Source organism: Lepidochelys kempii, chromosome 9, assembly GCF_965140285.1.
Source record: "Lepidochelys kempii isolate rLepKem1 chromosome 9, rLepKem1.hap1, whole genome shotgun sequence".
In the NCBI taxonomy this organism is placed as follows: Eukaryota; Metazoa; Chordata; order Testudines; family Cheloniidae; genus Lepidochelys; species Lepidochelys kempii.
Genome location: NC_136388.1, coordinates 9,715,422 through 9,738,615, shown reverse-complemented (window position 1 = coordinate 9,738,615; position 23,194 = coordinate 9,715,422). Strand labels below are relative to the sequence as shown.

General features: G+C 41.1%; 1 protein-coding gene across 8 annotated transcripts in view; it reads right to left on the bottom strand.

Annotated features, from left to right (window-relative positions):
- MCCC1 (methylcrotonyl-CoA carboxylase subunit 1) overlaps nucleotides 1–21,679 on the bottom strand; it is a 34,915-nt gene extending 13,236 nt beyond the window's left edge. The window contains exons 1-13 of one of the 8 annotated variants that reach the window (XM_073359271.1): nucleotides 21,573–21,656; nucleotides 15,223–15,346; nucleotides 13,407–13,453; nucleotides 12,799–12,938; nucleotides 12,100–12,195; nucleotides 10,206–10,327; nucleotides 9,132–9,279; nucleotides 8,098–8,219; nucleotides 7,007–7,118; nucleotides 6,391–6,472; nucleotides 5,260–5,387; nucleotides 3,304–3,487; nucleotides 2,645–2,754 (exon numbers count right to left, since the gene is read on the bottom strand). In XM_073359271.1, the coding sequence (XP_073215372.1) occupies nucleotides 2,645–2,754; nucleotides 3,304–3,487; nucleotides 5,260–5,387; nucleotides 6,391–6,472; nucleotides 7,007–7,118; nucleotides 8,098–8,219; nucleotides 9,132–9,279; nucleotides 10,206–10,327; nucleotides 12,100–12,195; nucleotides 12,799–12,938; nucleotides 13,407–13,453; nucleotides 15,223–15,236 (1,305 nt within the window). In that variant the 5' untranslated portion in view covers nucleotides 15,237–15,346; nucleotides 21,573–21,656. The other 7 variants (XM_073359272.1, XM_073359269.1, XM_078854350.1 and 4 more) reach the window with 7 other exon arrangements.
- Nucleotides 21,680–23,194: the final 1,515 nt, after the last annotated feature.

Below are 23,194 nucleotides of genomic sequence, written 5' to 3'. Positions count from 1 at the left end.
TGTCTCTTTTCCAAGCTGAAAAGTCCCAGTCTTATTAATCTCTCCTTATACCAGCCATTCCACACCCCTAATCATTTTTGTTGCCCTTTTCTGAACCTTTTCTGATTCCAATATATCTTTCTTGAGATGGGGCGACCACATCTGCATGCAGTATTCAAGATGTGGGTGTACTATGAATTTATATAGAGGCAATATGATATTTCTGTCTTATTATCTATGCCTTTCTTAATGATGCCCAACATTCTGTTCACTTTTTTGACTGCCACTGGACATTGAATGGATGTTTTCAGAGAATTATCCACAATGACTCCAAGATCTCTTTCTTGAGTGGTAACAGCTAATTTAGATCCCATCATTTTATATGTATAGCTGGGATTAGATTTTCCAATATGCATCACTTTGCATTTATCAACATTGAATTTCATCTGCCATTTTGTTGCCCAGTCACCCAGTTTTGAGAGATCCTTCTGTAGCTTTTCACAGTCTGCCTGGGACTTAACTATCTTGAGTAGTTTTGTATCATCTGCAAATTTTGCCACCTCACTGTTTACCCCTTTTCCCAGATCATTTATGAACATGTTAAATACGACTGGTCCCATTACAGACCCCTGGCGGACACCATTATTTACCTCTCTCCATTCTGAAAACTAACCATTTATTCCTACCATTTGTTTCCTATCTTTTAACCAGTTACCAATCCACGAGAGGACCTTCCCCCTTATCCCATGACTGTTTATTTTGCTTAAGAGCTTTTGGTGAGGGACCTTGCAAAAGGCTTTCTGAAAATTTAAGTATACTCTATGCACTGAATCCCCCTTGTCCACATGCTTGTTGACCCCCCCCAGAGAATTCTAGTATATTGTTCAGACATGCTTTCCCTTTACAAAAACCATGTTGACTCTTCCCCGACAAATTATGTTTATCTCTGTGTCTGACAATTTTGTTCTTTATTATAGTTTCAACCAGTTGGCCTGGTACTGAAATCAAGCTTACCAGCCTGTAATTGCCAGGGTCACCTTTGTAGCCCTTTTTAAAAATTGGCATCACATTAGTTATCCTCCAATCATTTGGTACAGAAGCTGATTTAAATGATAGGTTACAAACTACAGTTAGTAGTCCTGCAGTTTTACATTTCAGTTCCTTCCGAACTCTTGGGTGAATACCATCTGGTCCTGGTGACTTCTTATTGTTTAATTTATCAATTTGTTCCAAAACCTCCTCTAATGACACCTCAGTCTGGGACAGTTCCTCAGATTTGTCATCTAAAAAGAATGGCTCAGGTTTGGGAATCTCCCTCTTATCCTCAGCCATGAAGAACGATGCAAAGAGGTCATTTAGTTTCTCTGCAATGGCATTATTGTCCTTGAGTGGACCTTTAGCATCTTGATTGTCCAGTGGCCCCACTGGTTGTTTAGCAGGCTTCCTGCTTCTGATGTACTTAAAATTTTTTTTGCTATTACTTTTTGAGTCTTTGGCTAGCTGGTCTTCAAAATTCTTTTTTGACCTTCCTAAGTATATTTTTACACGTCATTTGCCAGAGTTTATGTTTCATTCTATTTTCCTCACTAGGATTTAACTTCTACTTTTTAAAGGGTGCCTTTTTGTCTCTCACTGCTTTTATTACTTTGTTGTTTAGTCATGGTGGCTCTTTTTTGGTTCTCCTACTATGTTTTTTAATTTGGGGTGTACATTTAAGCTGAGCATCTATTATGGTGTCTCTAAAAAGTTTCCATGCAGCTTCCAGGGATTTTACTTTTGATGCTGTACCTTTTCTGTTTAACTAACCTCCTCATTTTTGTGTAGTTCCCCTCTCTGAAATTAAATGCTAGAGTGTTGGGCCTCTGTGGTGTTTTCCCCACCACAGGGATGTTAAATTTAATTATATTATGGTCACTATTACCAAGCAGTCCAGCTATATTCACCTCTTGTACCTGATCCTGTGCTTCACTTAGGACTAAATCAAAAATTGCCTCTCTTCTTGTGGGTTCCAGGACTAGCTGTTCCAAGAAGCAGTCATTTAAGGTGTCGAGAAACTGTATCAACTGTATCTCCGTCCTGAGGTGACATGTACCCAGTCAATATGGGGATAGTTGAAATCCCCCATTATTGTTTGGTTCATTTAAGATTTTTACTTCATTTGATTCTATGCTTTATTTCACATATAGTGCCACACCCCCACCAGCATGACCTGTTCTGTCCTTCCAATATATTTTGTGCCCTGGTATTACTGTATCCCATTGATTATCCTCATTCCACCAAGATTCGATCAGAACAAAGACACCACCAAATCTAAGGAAAGTTCAGATCCAAAACAGAACTTCACAGCTCAGGCCTGTCTTTGCTTACTACACTGATATAAATGGTGTAGCAAATTAGGAAAAATATAGCTATCAGTGTACAAAGTAATTAAGTAAAGAAATACATTGAAACAGAATTGGCTATAGCTATGTTAAACCCTTTCAAAAACAGCCATTTTTGCTTCTGTAATAGCATTTTGCTACTATAGTAATAGGAGCAGTGTAAACAGCTTATGTAGAGACTTGGAATCATACTGGGGTTCCTTATATTATTAATTGTATTTCTGTCACAGCCAGGATCCCATTGTGCTAGGCACTGAACAAACACAGAACAAAAGGATACTTACATTGTACTGATGAAGGCTGTACCGCAACTTTCTCAGTGCTGCTTGGCGATCCTCAGCCCAAACAACTAACTTCGCAATCATTGGATCATAATGCACAGAAACCTCATCACCTAAAGTATAAATATATAGGAAATAATTTCTAAGGACACTGACACACACCTTCACATAGATATGTCTGATGCTATGCTTTATATGGTGATACTATCACTATAGTAGCAACATCCACTGACAGACCCAGTGGCCAGTGCTCTGCAATGGCCATGTAGGAGACAAGTTTGATTTATGGACCAGTCTCTCAATTCCAAGGGCAGCCTGAGTTTGAAATGTTACAGAGGTGTCACTATTCAACATCAACCTTCTTTGCTGAATTAAGGTATAGTATTGACAAACTTTGAAAGAAATCCAATCTGCCTATCCCGTAAGGGTAATAACTGGAGTGGGAAGATGACGATGAGATATTTAGGGATCCAATTGAGATATGGTGGAATCCTCAGGGAGAGGAATTCTGTACTGTTTTATAATTATGACAATACCCTCTGGTCTCAAGCTAAGCACAAGGTTAAAAAAACGCAGCCAGAGGGAACTTGCTTGAGAGCACATTTGTAATAAGCTGTTCTTTTAAACAGACATTTTCAATTAATACTGTCTTCAAATTTTACCTTGTCTGACCCCGGTTTCTATCCTGGTAAAACTGTCAGGTGGTGGTGTAGACAAGTGGAGTAAAGGTCCAGCCCCTGGCATGAAGTTATTATTAGGATCTTCAGCATATATCCTGGCTTCAAATGCATGGCCACTGAGTTCAATTTCTTCCTGCATTAGGGGAATTTTCTCTCCTGCTGCAACCTGTAAGTAGTACAGCAATTTTCCATTCACCTGGGAGCAACCCGAACAGGTTGGATCAGACCATTAGCACATGGATGCAGATATCTTGTGTGTACAGACACACAAACTTTTGATTGTAGCGAATAACAGATGGAAACTAAATAAGATATAAAGTTATACATATACAATCTGCACAAAGGCAAGGTACTGTTCACAACCATACAATAAGAACAACTGTCAACTTCATCGTAAGACAATAGGTCACGGAGCTACAAAAAACACCAAGTTAAGTGGTTTGGCTGTCCTGGCTCTTGAATAAACATGGCTGAGAAAGGATTGCAATACATTGATCATTTTTGCCTTGTTTCAGGCCTACGTTTTTTCCATGGCCAATATACCTTACACTTTGATGTATCAGTTGTCCAACCAAGGAATACAATGGCTGCAATATCAAGTAAGAAGAGACTTTTACATTGCAACCAACTTAAAAAACATTCATACACAAAACAATGTCGTTCACTAGCCATTTTCTGTATTTCCTATTTCAAATGTGTGTATTTGGATAACAATTTATTCCTGCAACTCAGCTGCTTGTTGATCCAGAGAGAACTTCATAATCCTATGTTTGTGATATCAGTCTACTGTCCAGGAATGAGAGCAATGCCACAAATTCTATATTGTTATCTGACAGCAGGATCAAAGAGAAGGAGAAGATGGACTGGGGAAGAAGGGAGGACCCTTCTTCTGAACACAAATAACCTCACAACTGATGAGAAACAAGTGATGGGTGAATAGATTTATGTTTAATTCTGATAAATGTTCAAGTTATTCCTTCCTCTCTCCCCAGGAAGAAAGTCACAATTTAAAGGATTTTGAAAGACAATTATTTCCAAAGTTCTATAACTGTAAGATGATCTTACAACATTCCACAAAACTGAAGCACAACGAAAAATGCTTTTTCTTCCTCTTACTGCAATGGTTCAGTTAAAAAAAAGCTGAGCCTATAAAGCACTGAACAATAAAAGCCTGTTCATCTGGAAAACAAGATTTTATTAGGGAGAAGAAAATCCTTCTAAGTGGCTGGAAAAATTTGCTAGTTGCCACCATTGCTAGAATCTAGTCAATCGTTCCCTTCGTTCATATACTCTACTCTGTACACAAGAAACCTTAAGAAAAGGTTTCACAGGAGGCGTTTCTAATTACACATGATTTTTAAACTAATCGGTCAACAGGGACCATGTTATTCCCTCAAAAGAAATCAGGATAGAAAGCTAGAAAAGTAAGGGAAAATACACTAGTTTCAGGGTAAATCAAGGAAACATTTTAAGGGTAAAATGCCATGGAGAAATCTGTAGCAGGGTCATGGTAACCAGCCAGCAAGGACAACCACAATCAGACCCCTCTCCCCACACTGGTCTCAAAAGCACACACAATTTCCACCCACAAGGGGGAAGTAAAAGCCTGACGATGCAAGTTGTAGGTATTTACTCCCCCTAAGAGGAGAACAGAGATTTGCGCCCTACTCTGCCTCCCACTATTGAACTCTGTGGAGAGGACTTTTTACTGTGAGGAGGACTGTGTGGGGATTCTATTGAAAGCCTTTCCACAATGCTCCTTTATTAAATGGGGAGGGAGGGAGGGAAGGTGCTGTGGAGCAACAGGAATCATTCCCAACCATGGAAGTGAGAGATCAGAATCCTGCACACAATAATGGCGAGCATTACCGCACTAGACCACTAGATAGACACCATCCATCCCTGCTACCCTTACAATTAAAATTAGTTATCCCTTACCCTAAGCTGCCACTCCACCAAGTCAGTCCCTGTGATCATCTCAGTAACTGGGTGCTCCACTTGCAGCCTGGTGTTCATCTCCATAAAGTAGAAATTATGTTGAGAGTCCATAATAAATTCCACGGTTCCTGAAATATTTAATAAGCAGACATTTCACTGAGACAGGAAGGCTTTCTACTGGGTGGCCATCTAAAGACATTTATCAGAGTAACAGCCGTGTTAGTCTGTATTCGCAAAAAGAAAAGGAGTACTTGTGGCACCTTAGAGACTAACCAATTTATTTGAGCATGAGCTTTCGTGAGCTACAGCTCACTTCATCGGATGCATACCGTGGAAACTGCAGCAGACATTATATACACACAGAGATCATGAAACAATACCTCCTCCCACCCCACTGTCCTGCTGGTAATAGCTTATCTAAAGCGATCATCAAGTTGGGCCATTTCCAGCACAAATCCAGGTTTTCTCACCCTCCGCCCCCCCTCCCAACTCACTCTCCTGCAAAGTGACAACTCTCTTCACAATGTGTATGATAATGTGTATGAAATGGCCCACCTTGATTATCATACACATTGTGAAGAGAGTTGTCACTTTGGATGGGCTATTACCAGCAGGAGAGTGAGTTGGGGGGGGGGGGGGCGCGGAGGGTGAGAAAACCTGGATAGAATATCTTAAAAAGAATCAGAGGTGTTAATATTTTTCTAAACTGATTTTCATCTAGTAAATATACTAGAAAATACAGCTGTTTTCCATGGGATTATTTTTAGAGAAGGCCCAGAAGTTTGAACACTGACATTTTGTTGTTTGCAAGGTGAATGATAAAACACTTTGCCCATGTAATCTGATGTGCATTCATAATATTCACCTTCAAATATTAAACTATTTGGCTCACTTATTCACTTTCAGACTTAGCTTTTCCTCTTCTGTAGTCCTATACCACTCTGGACAGGGGGCTCATACTAAGTTTTGCTATCTTGGAACTTATTTACTATGTGACAACTACATGAAAGTTAAAAAAAAATGCTACAAGTGTGTATCATGCTCCAGAACAAGAAAATGTCATTTGACTTGAGGCTCAAGGCTCTATTAACTTAAGAGGCAGGCACGAGGAGGAAGTTAAACCTGACGTACCTGCTCCCACGTAGTTCACAGCTTTAGCTGCTTTGACAGCAGCTTCTCCAAGTTTCCTTCTCACTTCAGGCTCAATTTCTGGCTGTGAATGTAATGATAAAAAGAGATTACACATTACTGAGAGCCTCACAGATATCATGCCTACTGTATGCGCATACTATGCCATCTTTAAAAAACTGCAGTAAAATCCTGAACCATATTATATTTAAAATCTTTGCTTCCTGACCCAAGGAGCAATCAGCTTATGTCCTAAAACTTGAAGGTAGAAAATCTTTGATAAATTGACAGAAATAAATATAACATGCAAAATGTTGGACAATTATAGGTTAAGTGGGAGTTTTTCCCTTCTTCTGAAGCATCAAGTACCGGCCACTTCCCAAAGTAGGATACCAAGCTAGATGGCACAATGGTTTAATTCACTAGAGTAAAATCCTACGTTCTAACCTTTGGTTTTGTCTCTGGAGCTCAAAAACCAAATAAAATAAAATGCAAAAAGGTTCTGAGATTTATTTATTTAAGTAGCAGAATGGACACTGATGTAGAAAGCAGACAGATGTGTACAAAAAATTCAAAATCATATTACTTTATCAACTCCATTTAGGAACCCTCCACTTACCCCAGGAGCTTCTTCAATGATTTTCTGGTGTCTTCTCTGCACACTGCAATCTCTTTCAAACAAATAGACTGCATTGCCATGCTGGTCACCAAACACCTGGACTTCAACATGCCTGTTTCACAGTAACAAATGTTTCAATGCATTTTACTAAAGATCGCTAAGGTCTCAATTTTGCAATCCGTTTAACTGAGGCAGACACTTTGCACAGCACGCCATTGACTTCAGTAGGGTTCCATACAGCTATAAGGGCCTGCCCTCTTGGATCCAGTTGCAGATCAGCATGATTCTGTTAACTGATTCAGTGAAACATATTATACCTCCTAAAGCCACAAGTTCAAATGAGATTTTGAACTTTATGATCATTGTATTGAAACTTCATGAGTTTGAGAAAAAAATATTTAGAGTCCACTACTTCTGTATTAGTTTTTGGTCAGTCTAATCTCCTGGTACCTTCAGCTGAAAGTATTTATATGTACCTACCTACTACATGTTCAACAAGGTGTATGCCAAGAATACTACTGCTTTGCAATCTATAACACCTTGTATCTGTATATGTCAAAAGAGCTTTATGAAAGTTAATGAGCTCAGTTTACAGCATAAATGGAAATGAAGTATTATCATCCCCATTGTACAGACTGAGGCGAGAGATTAAGTGACTTGTCTGAGTACATAAAGGACATCTGAGGTAGATTATGGTTCTCTTTCTGACTCCTATTTCTGTGCCTTAAGCACTACTACACATTGTTTCCTTTAGACCTAAAAGAATGGTAACGTCAGAAGGCTGATGTACCAACTAGGCATGTCATTGCCATAACATATACAGTATATGATATCTAGGTCTCTCTCCACAACACCACCATTAGGATGCTGCAAATATGCCACCAAGACAGCCAGATTTGTTATAAATTATCATTCAAAGTCACTGTCATCCACTTCACACTTTGTAAAATTAATAATTCTGCCCTATTTTTATGCAAGTGCAGAAAGTGTGCAATACTGTATAAGACACAAATTATCCCATTTTGCATAAAAACGTTGTACTGTTTTTTAAAAATATTTTTAGTATTAAAAATATAATCCACTTCTCTCACCTTGGATTGTCTACAAATTTTTCTATCAGCACGGCATCATCATTGAAAGACTTCTTTGCTTCTCTCCTGGCTGATTCTAGTTGGTCCAGGAACTCCTTTTCTGACTGAGCAATTCTCATACCCTAAGATACAACATAAGGTTGTCTAAATATCTACTAAAGAACAAGTAAATCACAGTTAAAAAAAATCTCCACCAGTGGGAAATCTGGCGAATGATTAAAAACAAAATTAAAATATGTGTTTACCAATAAACGAATTCTATTCCTTCTTATGAATCAACAGAATTATTTACTAACTTCCAAACAGTTAATCTTTGCAAATCCCTCAGAAAATAAAAGTGTCACTAAAGCTATAACTGAAAGATAATGTTGTTGCCCTGGTGTAAAGTACAGAACTCAATTTGACTTTTGGATCTCATGCTGAGATTTCATAGCTGACAGAGAGAAAACACTATTTTTCTTAACAAAATATGTATATTTGTTATGGAAATCATTGAGAGAAACCTGGAGCTCCACCATGAAACTTTTATGCAGGTTCTTTTCGCGTTTCATCAGGGAGGTCATCAGGTAATAAATAATAGCTACACACTGAAGGTATCCAGGTAGTTCTAAGAATCTATGCAACATTCACAAACTTAAAACCACCATTAAAAAAAATAATTACAACAGAGGCTGTCATTAAACAATGACTGACTCTCATACAACTTCACCTGTACAACCCAATCGGCCAAATGTTTTGCTAGTGTATATTGCTGGAGCTCCATTTAAGTCAATGGAGCTCTACCAGTTTATACAAGCAATTTGGCCCAATTGACTGAATAAAAGGAAAGCGCAATGAAAGAATTCACAATGCTGCGCTGGACATTATTTTATTAACTTCAAATTAAAATAACTTGCTTCCAGTTACCTTACTGATAAGATTCCTTTTATCGAATTCAGTTACACAAAACAGAAGGTAGGCTGTAGTAGTGGTGGTACGTGTATTAGTAGCATAACTTCAGTCAGGTAACACGAGTTTGCATGAGTTTTCCTTACCTTTCCTCCACCTCCACGAACTGCTTTAATCATTACTGGATACCCAATTCTCCGGGCATGTTCCTTTAGACATTCATCAGACTGATCTTCACCATGATAACCTTCAATGACAGGAACCCCAGCAGCAGACATTATAGCCTTGGAGGTGCTTCAAAAAAATATTTTTTTTATATTTAAAATGGCAATGATAATAGCTGTTTCTTACAAGAGGCCTCTGATCTGTAAACACTGCACGCATGCTTAACTTTATGCACGTGACTACTTCCATTTACCGCAGTGGGACTACTCAGATGAATAAAGTTATGCTGGTGCATAAATGTCTTTCGGATAGGGACCCTAATTTGGTGTAGTTCAGCATGCACATAATTTTTTTTTATTCTTAGGAGCATAAGAGGAACAGGAATAGAAAATATTCACATAACACTAATTAAATCACACAGTACATTAATACACATTGTAAAATGAACCTCTATGCAGGTACCAAATTAATTCAGATAATGTGTTTTATACTTGATTAATAATGTTGATTTATTTGTCAAAGGGTTAGTGATTAAGCAGCCCTTAATTTCCATCATTCTATTTATATCTCATGCTCTGGCAAATTTTCCTTTGGCCCAAGAATGTGGCATAGGCTTCTCTTCCCATCAACACCATTCAAGAACAGCTACAAGTCACTGCAGAATCACAAGATGCTTCCTTCCACCACCATTGAGAGACTATGAGTAGAGCTCCCACAGTGCTTCCAACCCTTTTTGACCCAAAGTGTAAAGATCTGGGTATTGAACCTAGGTCCTTCTGTAGGAATATGCAAAGCACTAATCCTAGAGGATCCTAGACCAGCCTATGCATGTAATTATTAAAATCTTACTAACTGAAGAATCTTGATTGTTCCTATATTTATATTCATCCCAGAACTATGAAAAGTTTGAAGCATGGTACAATAGGTTATATAGAAAAATCAACAAAAACGTAAGGAGCAAAACAGCTAAGTAAAAAATCTTCATTAATAATGAAGACAAATTCACTAAACTGTAAGTTACACATTGAAATGAGTAAAAAATCAGAAACAGATACCTCTTAATACCCATATCTCTGATAGCAGATGAAGGAGGGCCTATGAAGATGATTCCCTCTTGTTTGCACAGCTCGGCAAACTCTGTGTTTTCTGAGAGGAAACCATACCCTGGATGAATAGCCTAAAACAGAAAGAAGGTTACCCGCCTACTTTACACCATGTAACCCATATCACCCTAAAACTACAGGTTTATATAGAAGGCTTTGTGGGGGGAGGGAGGGAAACATGGGATGGAACATACGATGGATAAAAAACATCAGTAACCAGGAATACAATTAAGAAAAACTAAAGGGTGGGTAGGTAGGTCGGTCGAGCAATTAAGTAATGGGTGATCAGTAATAATAACAAGACTAGCAATTAATGGTTCATTTGAAGGAAACTTTTTATGTTGCTTCGTTCCTCTGTGGCTTTGTGCATGCTGTCTATTTAGCACTTGATCCTGCAAACAGTTACATCCATGAGTATAGTTAGGCCAGGCAGAATTTGATTTTTTTAAAATTATTTTAATGGATAATATCAATGTTTATTTTTAAGCATGTTTTTCTGTTTTATCAATTTAAATGTTCACAGTTGCAAGAAATTATAGAGGGGTGTCATGCAATAGGGTGAGTCATACCACTTTTTAATGATCGTAGACGTTGATTTCAAAAAGTTGAAATTTATAACCATTAAAACAAATTGTCAACATGACATCAAAATAAATAAATATCAGTAAATAACAGTAAATATCCTTAAATCAAATTCTAATAGGTTCTCAAGCAGCATTTTTCTTACTTTGCCTATCTATAAATTTCAATTATTATTGACGGAAAAAAAAATTTTTTTGTCAGTTTTTATGTGTTTGGTGAAATTGATGTTTACTGACATTTACCAATAAAAATCTGATCCCTCCAAGCCTAAGTATAGTTAGTCATATGCAGAGTCCCCCTGATGTCAGTGGAACTCTACTCAGAAGTAAATATATCTGCAGGAATAATTAAATTGTGGGACCAAACCTTTAGACTATAATTTCAGCAATCTGGAACAGGGAGTGGTTTTATTACTTGGGCCCAATCCTGCAAATATTTCCATAGGAGAGTAATATTACTTATGTAAGTAGCCCCATTGAGTAAAGCAAACTAGGTATGTTTTGAGCTTCAAGTCCTATGTAAAGGGCCTACAACACTTTATGCTGCTTGGATAACATTTTCAAAAGTGCCTGATTGACCAAGGAGCCTAAGTCTCATTTTCAAAAACGACTTCAAGTCTTATTGATGTCACTTTTGAAAGTAAAACATCAGTATTTTTGAAGGTGTTACCTTATATAAATAAAATAATATCTCATGCATATAAGTTTTGATCAAAGCAGACAACCTTTAATTTAAAATGTCATTATTTTAACTATAAAAAGAAAGCATCTTAAACCTACATTGTGAGGTGAAAGATACAATAAACTGAGAACAGACACAAAGAGGATAATACTACGGCATGTGTTGTTTAGAACAAAACAACCTGCACCTTACATAAGAACGGCCATACTGGGTCAGAAAAAAGGTCCAACTAGCCCAGTATCCTGTCTGCCGACAGTGGCCAAGGCCAGGTGCTTCAGAGGGAATGAACAGAACAAGTAATCATCAGGTGATCCACCTCCTGTCACCCATTCCCAGCTTCTGGCAAACAGAGGCTAAGGACACCTTATATGAATAAACATTTAGGGCACTTTCCTCAGCAATTTTATCTTTACTTTTTAATTCAAACCCAAAGGTTAAATTAGAAATTGAATTTTCCCATGTACTCAGAGGAACCCTTTAACTGTTCTTAAAAGAAGAAATACAGTTTTTCATAGGGAAGCCACAGTATAAGGCAGGCCTAATCAAAGTGCATAATTTAGGAGGGCAGCATAGTTATATTTACCTGTGCTGTTGATATTTTGGCCACTCGTATTATTTTTTCCATAGCTAAGTAGCTCTGCTGAGAGGCAGCTGGACCAATGAAATATGCTTCATCTGCCTATTGTAAAAGAAATATACATTACTATATATATATATCTATATACATATTACTATATATATCATTACAACTGAAAAGCAAATTTAAACCTTAATTCGGGGGCCCATTTTATCATTTATAAAAATGCTAACAAACAACTTAAACTGTTTGCTCTTCAGAAAGGAACTCAACTGGATGAACTTAATTTTGTCATTTTTTATACAAGTTGAGACAACTGGCCACTAACCTGGACCTTTCTTGATTTTAGAAAGCAAAATTCTCTGCTGTTTTTGTGATGTATTCAGAGGCCTGGAATAAAACTCAACATATTTTTCTTTGTGATTCACGCAGAATTTGAATCTAGGTCTTCAGAAGTGAAAATCTACTGCGCTAGTCCACTGACACCTCTTTTGGTATTGATATCATTTAAGAAAACTCTTCCCCATACAATTTCATTTTCATTTAATAATTAAAGGCCTGATCCTGCAAACTTATGCATGCAAGTAACTTTATTCATCTAAGCAGCCTCATTTAAGTCAATGGAACTACTCATATGAATAAAATTAATTGTGTGCATAAGCGTTTGCAGGATTGGGCCTTACATTTTTAACTAGTATACTTCACCATTGCGACATGCATGGAATTCTTGTCTGCATCACTGTAAACTGCTACAGACTTCACACCCATCTTTCTGGCCGTCCGCATCACCCTGCATGCAATTTCTCCTCGGTTTGCAATGAGGACCTTCTCTATGTTTCTTCTTTCTATTTAATGTAGCAAAGTCAGGTTTTACACATATATGACCAATCTATACCTTTCCATGTTACATGATATGAAAATACTGTCACAGTTTAAATTATATTACAAACTTCTATTACAATCTTTAGTATATTATTTAAATACTTCATTGTTATTTTTTTTAAAAAATGACTGGCTATTACATGGATTTTGTACCCTTTGTATCTAAAGGAGTCTCTGAGGAAAGAAAATTACAAACATAAATATGACTAAAGGCGAATGAAATTCCTTAAAATCTTCATAACATTTCCAGGTGCTTCTCATTAGATCTAATATATGGAGTATTTCTTGGGAAATTTACTCAATTGAGCACTTATAAAATAAACTCTGACTTTCTAATTTTGCCTATAACTGATGTTCTTGAGTTAATTTCAATGCTATTAATGTTATTAACATATTTACAGCATATATGGATAAAGAAAATAGCGTAATACCTGTTGTTGAAGCAAATTTCAGGCATCTTTGTCCCCAAATCAATTTTCTGCACAAAATAGTAAACAAATAGAATTATAATAAAGAAAAAACATTAAAGTAGGGTATAACTGCGCTATTTCTATTCTTGGGTGCAGCAAGGTTACTACTAATACAGTTTTGAATTTTTTGATCACTTAGTATTTATATAGTACTGTCAGCATATATGAAGTTGTATGCCAAACATAAAACAAGTCCCTCCTCAAATGAAGTTACATGCACAATAGATCACAATCCAATCAAAACAAAAACAGAGTGCTAAGAGGCATTAAGACTGGAATACTTTGAGGAATAGATTTTTTAAAAAGCTTTTAAAGGACAGTGTGGTCAAAAGTGGTTAATAAACAGGAGGTGTTTCAAGGTACACAGCACCATGTTCAAGAATGTATGAAGTCCACAGAAAAACGGTTAGGTGGAAAGTGGTGGTGGATTCAAGAGAGATGTTGCCAAGAGTGAAGAAAGAAATACAAGCAGGATAGAGTTATGAGAACTTTGGATCAAATTCAGAAGTAGTTAGCACGGCAAATTAGAGATATTTAGGTAGAGAATGTTATATGAGCAGAGAGACATTTTAAGTAGTACACTTAAGTGTTTTAATTAGCACATAAATTAAAATTTAGATTGGATCACTGGCAACAAAGTGAAAGAGACACACTTGGAACAGATTACTAGATCCTGGTGGTTCAACTTGGGCAGTGAGTTTAAGACATAACTTTGGTTAATAATCCATGCATTTGCTAAACCACACCAGCTAAGGGAAATGAACAAAATTTTGGCAATCCCCTCTGCATGTAATCAGAAACAGTGCAGAAAAGATATTCAGCCTCCAATCACAGACTCATAGAATCATAGACTTTAAGGTCAGACGGGACCATTATGATCATCTAGTCTGACCTCCTGCACAACGCAGGCCACAGAATCTCACCCACCCACTCCTGTAACAAACCCCTAATCTACGTCCCTAATCTACTGAAGTCCTCAACTCATGGTTTAAAGACTTCAAGGTGCAGAGAATCCTCCAGCAAGCGACCCGTGCCCCATGCTACAGAGGAAGGCGAAAAACCCCAAGGGCCTCTGCCAATCTGCCCTGAAGGAAAATTCCTTCCCAACCCCAAATATGGCGATCAGCTAACCCCTGAGTAAGACTCACCAGCCAGACATTCAGAAAAGAATTTTCTGTAGTAACTCAGATTCCACCCCATCTAACATCCCATCACAGGCCAATGGGCATATTTACCGCTAATAGTCAAAGATCAGTTAATTGCCAAAATTAGGCTATCCCATCATATCATACCTCCTCCATAAATTTATCAAGCTTTGTCTTGAAGCCAGATATGTCTTTTGCCCCCTCTGCTCCGCTTGGAAGGCTGTTCCAGAACTTAACTCCTCTGATGGTTAGAAACCTTCATCTAATTTCAAGTTTAAAGTTCCTGATGGCCAGTTTATATCCATTTGATCTCGTGTCCACATTGGTACTGAGCTTAAATAATTCCTCTCCCTCCCTGGTATTTATCCCTCTGATATATTTATAGAGAGGAATCATATCTCCCCTCAGCCTTCTTTTGGTTAGGCTAAACAAGCCAAGCTCTTTGAGTCTCCTTTCTTAAGACAGGTTTTCCATTCCTCGGATCATCCTAGTAGCCCTTCTCTGTACCTGTTCCAGTTTGAATTCATCCTTCTTAAACATGGAAGACCAGAACTGCATGCAATATTCCAGATGAGGTCTTACCAGTGCTTTGTATAACGGTACTAACATCTCCTTATCTCTACTGGAAATACCTCGCCTGATGCATCCCAAGACCGCATTAGCTTTTTTCATGGCCATATCACATTGGCGGCTGTGATCAACCAATATTCTGAGGTCCTTCTCCTCCTCTGTTACTTCCAAGAAATGCGTCCCCAGCTTATAACAAAAATTCTTGTTATTAATCCCTAAATGCATGACCTTGCACTTTTCACTGTTAAATTTCATCCTATTACTATTATTATTACTCCAGTTTACAAGGTTATCCAGATCTTCCTGTATGATAGTCCTTCTCTGAATTGGCAATACATCCCAGCTTTGTGTCATCTGCAAACTTTATTAGCACATTCCCACTTTTTGTGCCAAGGTCAGTCATAAAAAGATTAAATAAGATTGGTCCCAAAACCGATCCCTGAGGAACTCCACTGGTAACCTCCCTCCAGCCTGACAGTTCACCTTTCAATGTGACCCGTTGTAGTCTACCCTTTAAGCAGTTCCTTATCCACCTTTCAATTTTCATGTTGATCCCCATCTTTTCCAATTTACCTAATAATTCCCCATGTGGAACCATATCAAATGCCTTACTGAAACGGAGGTAAATTAGATCCACTGCATGCATTTCCTTTGTCTAAAAAATCTGTTACCTTCTCAAAGAAAGAAAAGGAGTACTTGTGGCACCTTAGAGACTAACAAATTTATCTGAGCATAAGCTTTTGTGAGCTACAGCTCACTTCATCGGATGCATGCAGTGGAAAATACAGTAGGGAGATTTTATATACACAGAGAACATGAAACAATTGGTGTTACCATACACACTGTAATGAGAGTGCTCAGGTAAGGTGAGCTATTACCAGCAGGAGGGCGGGGGGGAAACCAAAAAACCCCACCTTTTGTAGTGATAATCAAGGTGGGCCATTTCCAGCAGTTGACAAGTATGTGTGAGGAACAGTGCGGGGGGAATAAACATGGGGAAATAGTTTTACTTTGTGTAATGACACATCCACTCCCAGTCTTTATTCAAGCCTAATTTAATGGTGTCCAGTTTGCAAATTAATTCCAAATCAGCAATCTCTTGTTGGAGTCTGTTTTTGAAGTTTTTTTGTTGTAGTATTGTGACTTTTAGGTCTGTAATCGAGTGACCAGAGAGATTGAAGTGTTCTCCGACTGGTTTTTGAATGTTATAATTCTTGACGTCTGATTTGTGTCCATTTATTCTTTTACATAGAGACTGTCCAGCTTGGCCAATGTACATGGCAGAGGGACATTGCTGGCACATGATGGCATATATCACATTGGTAGATGTGCAGGTGAACAAGCCTCTGATAGCGTGGCTAATGTGATCAGGCCCTATGATGGTGTCCCCTGAATAGATATGTGGACACAGTTGGCAACGGGCTTTGTTGCAAGGACAGGTTCCTGGGTTAGAGTTTTTGTTGTGCGGTGTGTGGTTGCTGGTGAGTATTTGCTTCAGGTTGGGGGGCTGTCTGTAAGACAGGACTGGCCTGTCTCCCAAGATCTGTGAGAGTGATGGGTTGTCCTTCAGGATAGGTTGTAGATCCTTGATGATGCGCTGGAGAGGTTTTAGTTGGGGGGCTGACGGTCACGGCTAGTGGTCTTCTGTTATTTTCTTTGTTGGGCCCGTCCTGTAGCAGGTAACTTCTGGGTACTCTTCTGGCTCTGTCAATCCGTTTCTTCACTTCAGCAGATGGGTACTGTAGTTGTAAGAACGCTTGATAGAGCTCTCGTAGGTGTTTGTCTCTGTCTGAGGGGTTGGAGCAAATGCGTTTGTATCGTAGAGCTTGGCTGTAGACAATGGATCGTGTGGTGTGGTCTGGATGAAAGCTGGAGGCATGTAGGTAAGTATAGCGGTCAGTAGGTTTCCGGTATAGGGCAGTGTTTATGTGACCATTGCTTATTAGCAACCTGGTCCAGGCTGAGGTTGATGGTGGGATGGAAATTGTTGAAATCACGGTGGAATTCCTTAAGGGCTTCTTTTCCATGGGTCCAGATGATGAAGATGTCATCAATGTAGTTCAAGTAGAGTAGGGGCATTAGGCGATGAGAGCTGAGGAAGCGTTGTTCTAAGTCAGCCATAAAAATGTTGGCATACTGTGGGGCCATGCGGGTAACCATAGCAGTGCCGCTGATTTGAAGGTATACATTGTCCCCAAATGTGAAACAGTTATGGGTGAGGACAAAGTCATAAAGTTCACCCACCAGGTTTGCCGTGACATTATTGGGGATAGTGTTCCTGATGGCTTGTAGTCCATCTTTGTGTGGAATTTTGGGGTAAAGGGCTTCTACATCCACAGTGGCTAGAATGGTGTTTTCAGGAAGCTCACCGATGGATTGTAGTTTCCTCAGGAAGTCAGTGGTGTCTCGAAGATAGCTAGGAGTGCTGGTAGCGTAGGGCCTGAGGAGGGAGTCTACATAGCCAGACAATCCTGCTGTCAGGGTGCCAGTGCTTGAGATGATGTGGTGTCCAGGATTTCCAGACTTATGGGTCTTGGGTAGCAGATAGAATACCCCTGCTCAGGGTTCTAGGGGTGTGTCTGTGTAGATTTGCTATTGTGCTTTTTCAGGGAGTTTCTTGAGCAGATGGTGTAGTTTCTTTTGGTAACGCTCAGTGGGATCAGAGGGTAATGGCTTGTAGAATGTGGTGTTGGAGAGCTGCCTAGCAGCCTCTTGTTCATATTCCGACCTATTCATGACGACGAGGGCACCTCCTTTGTCAGCCTTTTTGATTATGATGTCAGAGTTGTTTCTGAGGCTGTGGATGGCACTGTGTTCTGCATGGCTGAGGTTATGGGGCAAGTGATGCTGCTTGTCCACAATTTCACCCCGTGCATGTCGGCGGAAGCACCCTATGTAGAGGTCCAGTCTATTGTTTCGACATTCAGGAGGAGTCCACCCAGAATCCTTCTTTCTGTAGTGTTGGGAGGAAGGTCTCTGTGGGTTAGTATGCTGTTCAGAGGTGTGTTGGAAATATTCCGTGAGTCGGAGACATCGAAAATAGGATTCTAGGTCACCACAGAACTGTATCATCGGGGGTGGAGGGGCAGAAGGAAAGGCCCTGAGATAGGACAGATTTTTCTGCTGGGCTAAGAGTATAGCCGGATAGATTAACAATATTGCTGGGTGGGTTAAGGGAACCACTGTTGTGGCCCCTTGTGACATGTAGTAGTTTAGATAGTTTAGTGTCTGTTATCTTTTGTAGAGAAGCAAAGTGTGTGTTGTAAATGGCTTATCTAGTTTTTGTAAAGTCCAGCCACGAGGAAGTTTGTGTCGAAAGTTGTTTTTTTATGAGAGTATCCAGTTTTGAGAGCTCATTCTTAATCTTTCCCTGTTTGCTGTAGAGGATGTTGATCAGGTGGTTCCGCAGTTTCTTTGAGTGTGTGGCACAATCTGTCAGCATAGTCTGTGTGGTATGTAGATTGTAACCCATTGTTTCATGTTCTCTGTGTATATAAAATCTCCCTACTGTATTTTCCACTGCATGCATCCGATGAAGTGAGCTGTAGCTTACAAAAGCTTATGCTCAGATAAAATTGTTAGTCTCTAAGGTGCCACAGTACGCCCTTTCTTTTTGCGGATACAGACTAACACGGCTGCTACTCTGAAACTTCTCAAAGCAGATCAGGTTGGTTTGGCGTGATCTACCTTTTGTCCCAATTACCACTGATCTCAATATCCTTGACTACTTTCTCCTTCAAAATTTTTTCCAAGACCTTGCATACTACAGATGTCAAACTAACAGGCCTGTAGTTATCCGGATCACTTTTTTTTCCCTTTCTTAAAAATAGTAACTATGTTAGCAATTCTCCAGTCATATGGTACAACCCCTGAGTTACAGATTCATTAAAAATTCTTGCTAATGGCGCTTGTAATTTCGTGTGCCAGTTCCTTTAATATTCTTGGATTAAGAGTATCTCGGCCCCTCAATTTAGTCCCATTAAGCTGTTTGAGTTTGGCTTCTATCTTGGATGTGGTAATATCTACCACCATATCCTCATTCCCATTTGTCATCCTACCATTATCCCTAAGATCCTCATTAAAGACTGAAGCAAAGCATTTGTTTAGATATTGGGCCATGCCTAGATTATCCTTAACCTCCACTCCATCCTCAGTGTTTAGCAGTCCCACTTCTTCTTTCTTTGTTGACTACAGAACCTTTTACTATTGGTTTTAATTCCCTTTGCAAGGTCCAACTCTACTTGGCTTTTGGCCTTTCTCACTTTATCCCTACATGTTCTGACCTCAATAAGGTATCTTTCCTTGCTAATCCCTCCCATCTTCCACTCCTTGTAGGCTTTCTGCTTTTTCTTTATCACCTCTCTGAGATGCTTGCTCATCCAGCTTGGTCTACAACTCCTGCCTATGAATTTTTTCCCATTTCTTGGTATGCAGGCTTCTGATAGTTTTTTCAACTTTGACTTGACGTAATTCCAGGCCTCCTCCGCCTTTAGATCCACAAGTTCTTCAGTCCAATCCACTTAACTAATTTCCTTGATTTTTAAAGTTAGCCCTTTTGAAATCAAAAACCCTAGTCACAGACCTATTTTTATTCTTCCATTTAGTTTTAACTGAATTAGCTCATGATCACTCGAACCAAGGTTGTCCCCTACAACCATTTCTTCTATCCGGTCCTCACTACTCGCCAAAACCAAATCTAAAATGGCATCCCCTCTTGTTGGTTCAATGGTTGAGTCTGGATGAGATGGATAGAAACCATTGCTTAGAATATGTCTACACAGCAACTAGACACCCGTGGCTGGCCTGTGCCCAGACTCAGGCTCACAGAACTCAGGCTGTGGGCTATTTCATTGCTGTGTAGATGTCTGGGTTCAGGCCTGGGCTCTAGGACCTGGTGAGATGGGAGAGACCCAGAGCTCAGGCTCCAGCCTGAGCCTGGAAGTCTGTAAAGCAATGCAACAGTCCCGTAGCCCAAGCCCTAGTTGGCTGGCACAAGCCAGTCGCAGGTTTTTATTTGCTGTGTAGACATACCCTTAAGGTACCACTATGAGATACGTCTTAGTAATAACCCAAAAGAGATACAAAAGTAATCACTGGGGGTGGGTTCTAAAACTAAGCTTGATGTTTTATGTTTTCTTTTATGTGACCTGTTAAACCGTACCTAGAGGATGAACTGTACTGAGTTTTTAACACAGGGTTTGGAAAAAATATCCTTGGTGAGGGGATTATTTGTCTTCACCGAAGAGAGCAAATGTTAATGTTTTATTGAAATGTATCATCTGTGGGCCTAATGGGCACATTACATACATTCAAAAAATAAAATACTTCTCTATATGAAACCCCCAATTTAATCAGTGTTCCATTTTATCAGCTGAAGAAAGTGAGAACGGAAAGACGCTAACAAGAACTCACTACACCACCGCCAACGTATGTGCTAGAACAACATGGGCACATGAACTGCCTTCAATTTTCTTCATGCACCTCCCTTTCCACAGTCAAACACACTTTTTAATGCAAAAGTCTGTTTTATTACCCTGTTATGTCCCGTGTCCTGTCTACACGACAGCTGGAAGGCCTACATTCCAGTTCCAGGAGACATCTTCAGGCTAGCTTGGGTCAAACTAGGGCACTAAAAATAGAAGTTTTAGAGTAGCAGCCCTGTTAGTCTGTATTGGCAAAAAGAAAAGGAGTCCTTGTGGCACCTTAGAGACTAACACATTTATCTGAGCATAAGCTTTCGTGAGCTACAGCTCACTTGAAGTGTAGCCCTGCTGAAGCCAGCAGCAGGAGCTAGCCAGCCCGCCAATGGAGTCTGATGCCATCCAAGACCCTAGGTACGTACTCAGGGTGGCTGGTCCCTGCTGACCCTGCAGCTACGCTTCCATTTTCAGCCCACGAGTTTGATCAGAGCTGGCCTGGGTAGGTCTCCTTCAGGTGGAACTTACACCCGCGACTACTTGCCTCTGCAGCCCCGAGCACCACCGGGCCCTGGCTCTTTAATGGGTTTCTTGGGCGCGACCACATAACGCAGCCGCACAGACCTTCTCACTGACCGGGTCTGCGCCGCTGCCGGGGTCACGCCCGGGGGGCCCGACCCCACATCGACACGGCGGTCGGGGGGGCGCTGTAGGGCCAGGCCCTGGCCGCAGCCGCCGCCCGCCACCTGTCCGGAGCGCTCGGCAAGCACCCAGCGGCGGGGAGGCCTCCCCCGAGGGGACGCGGACAGCTCCGGCCCGTTCAGCTCTGGCCCGGCGGGCTGGGGGCGGGCCGCCCACCTGCCTTGTGGGTCCCGAGCCACGGTTGGGGGAGAGGGAGGGCAAAGGGCAGCCCCCGGGCACCACGCTGCTCCGAGGGGCTCCGGGCCGGGGCCGGGGCCGAGACCCAGGGGCCATCCCCCGCGCCCCGCACTCACTGGTGCTGCAGCGCCCACAGGCACCGGCGGCCCCGCTCGGTCACCAGCACCGTGGCCGCCATGTCTGCGCGGGGACGGGAGCCGAGCGGGGTCAGACGAGAGCAGTTGGCACGCGGGGGCGGGCCCGTGTCTGTCAGTGCCGGGGGCGGGGCGCACAGGGCCGCTGGCCAGTGGCTGAGCGTGGGGAGGGGGCGGGGCCTTAGAGTAGCTGGGGCCAGGCCTGGGCAGGGAGAGCAGAGGGGGCCCCCTGGTTTCCAAGTCGCATGGAGCCTGAGGTGGCTCAGTTTGATGCGTCCCAGAGCCATGCATTGCTCCCCAGGGGCCCAGCCCCCCCAGCTCCAGGCACCCCCCAGGCTGGCAGTTGGAGTCGGAACGAGGGACTGAACTCCAGGGCTGGCCTTGATGGGTGGAAACCAAGCCAGCCCCAGTACCTGAGAGCCCAGAGAGCGGCTGACCCATGCTAAGGGCTGGGTTCCCCAAAGAGATCAGTGCTCCATTAGGAACCAAACTACGTGGGTGGTGGGAGCTGAGCCATTTGGAAAATCTGGCTGTGGGTGCTGAGCCCTGGAAACCTGCCCCTGCTCAGTCACCTTTTTCTGCAGAAAAGGACCTGGGGATAACAGGGGACAAGAAGCTGGATATGAGTCAGCAGTGTGCCCTTGTTGCCACGAAGGCTAATGGCATATTGGGCTGCATTAGTAGGAGCACTGCCAGCAGATCGAAGGAAGTGATTTCCCCCTCTGTTCGGCACTGGTGAGGCCACATCTGGAGTATTGCATCCAGTTTTGGGTCCCCCCACTACAGAAAGGATGTGGACAAATGGGAGAGATTCCAGCGGAGGGCAACAAAAATGATTAGGGGGCTGGGGCACATGACTTATGAGGATAGGCTGAGGGAAGTGGGCTTGTTTAGTCTGCAGAAGAGAAGAGTGAGGGGGGATTTGATAGCTGCTTTCAGCTATCTGAAGGGGGTTTCCAAAGAGGATGGAGTTAGGCTGTTCTCAGTGGTGGCAGATGACAGGACAAGGAGCAATGGTCTCAGGTTGCAGTGGGGAGGTCTTGGTTGGATATTAGGAAACACTATTTCACTAGGAAGGTGGTGAAGCACTGGAATGGGTTACTAGGGAGGTGGTGGAATCTCCATCCTTAGAGGTTTTTAACGCCTGGCTTGACAAAGCCCTGGCTGGGATGATTTAGTTGGGGTTGGTCCTGCTTTAAGCAGGGGATTGGAGTAGATGACCTCCTGAGGTCTCTTTCAACCCTAATCGTCTATGATTCTAATGCTTTCAGATTTGGAGAGAGTTCAGACCCATTCTTGATCCAAATTGCAGCCCTGACCCCGTTTCTCTATTAAACACTAGATTTTCTGCAGCGAAAACTAGGCCTTGGTGCCAGGCTATAAAGAATCTCTGTACCATTTGCCTCTTCTGAGTGCCATCAGACAGATCAGCATTAAATACTCTGCCACCTCTAAGGTAATTTTTTCCCACACCATAAAGAGCAAATTTGTTTTTCTCAGTTACTTGCTGTGGGTAATTCACCTGTAGTTTCCGTGAGCATCTGAAATACATCCAAAATCTCTACCTTCCTAGTATTTATTTATATTGCAGTAGTGCTCAAAAT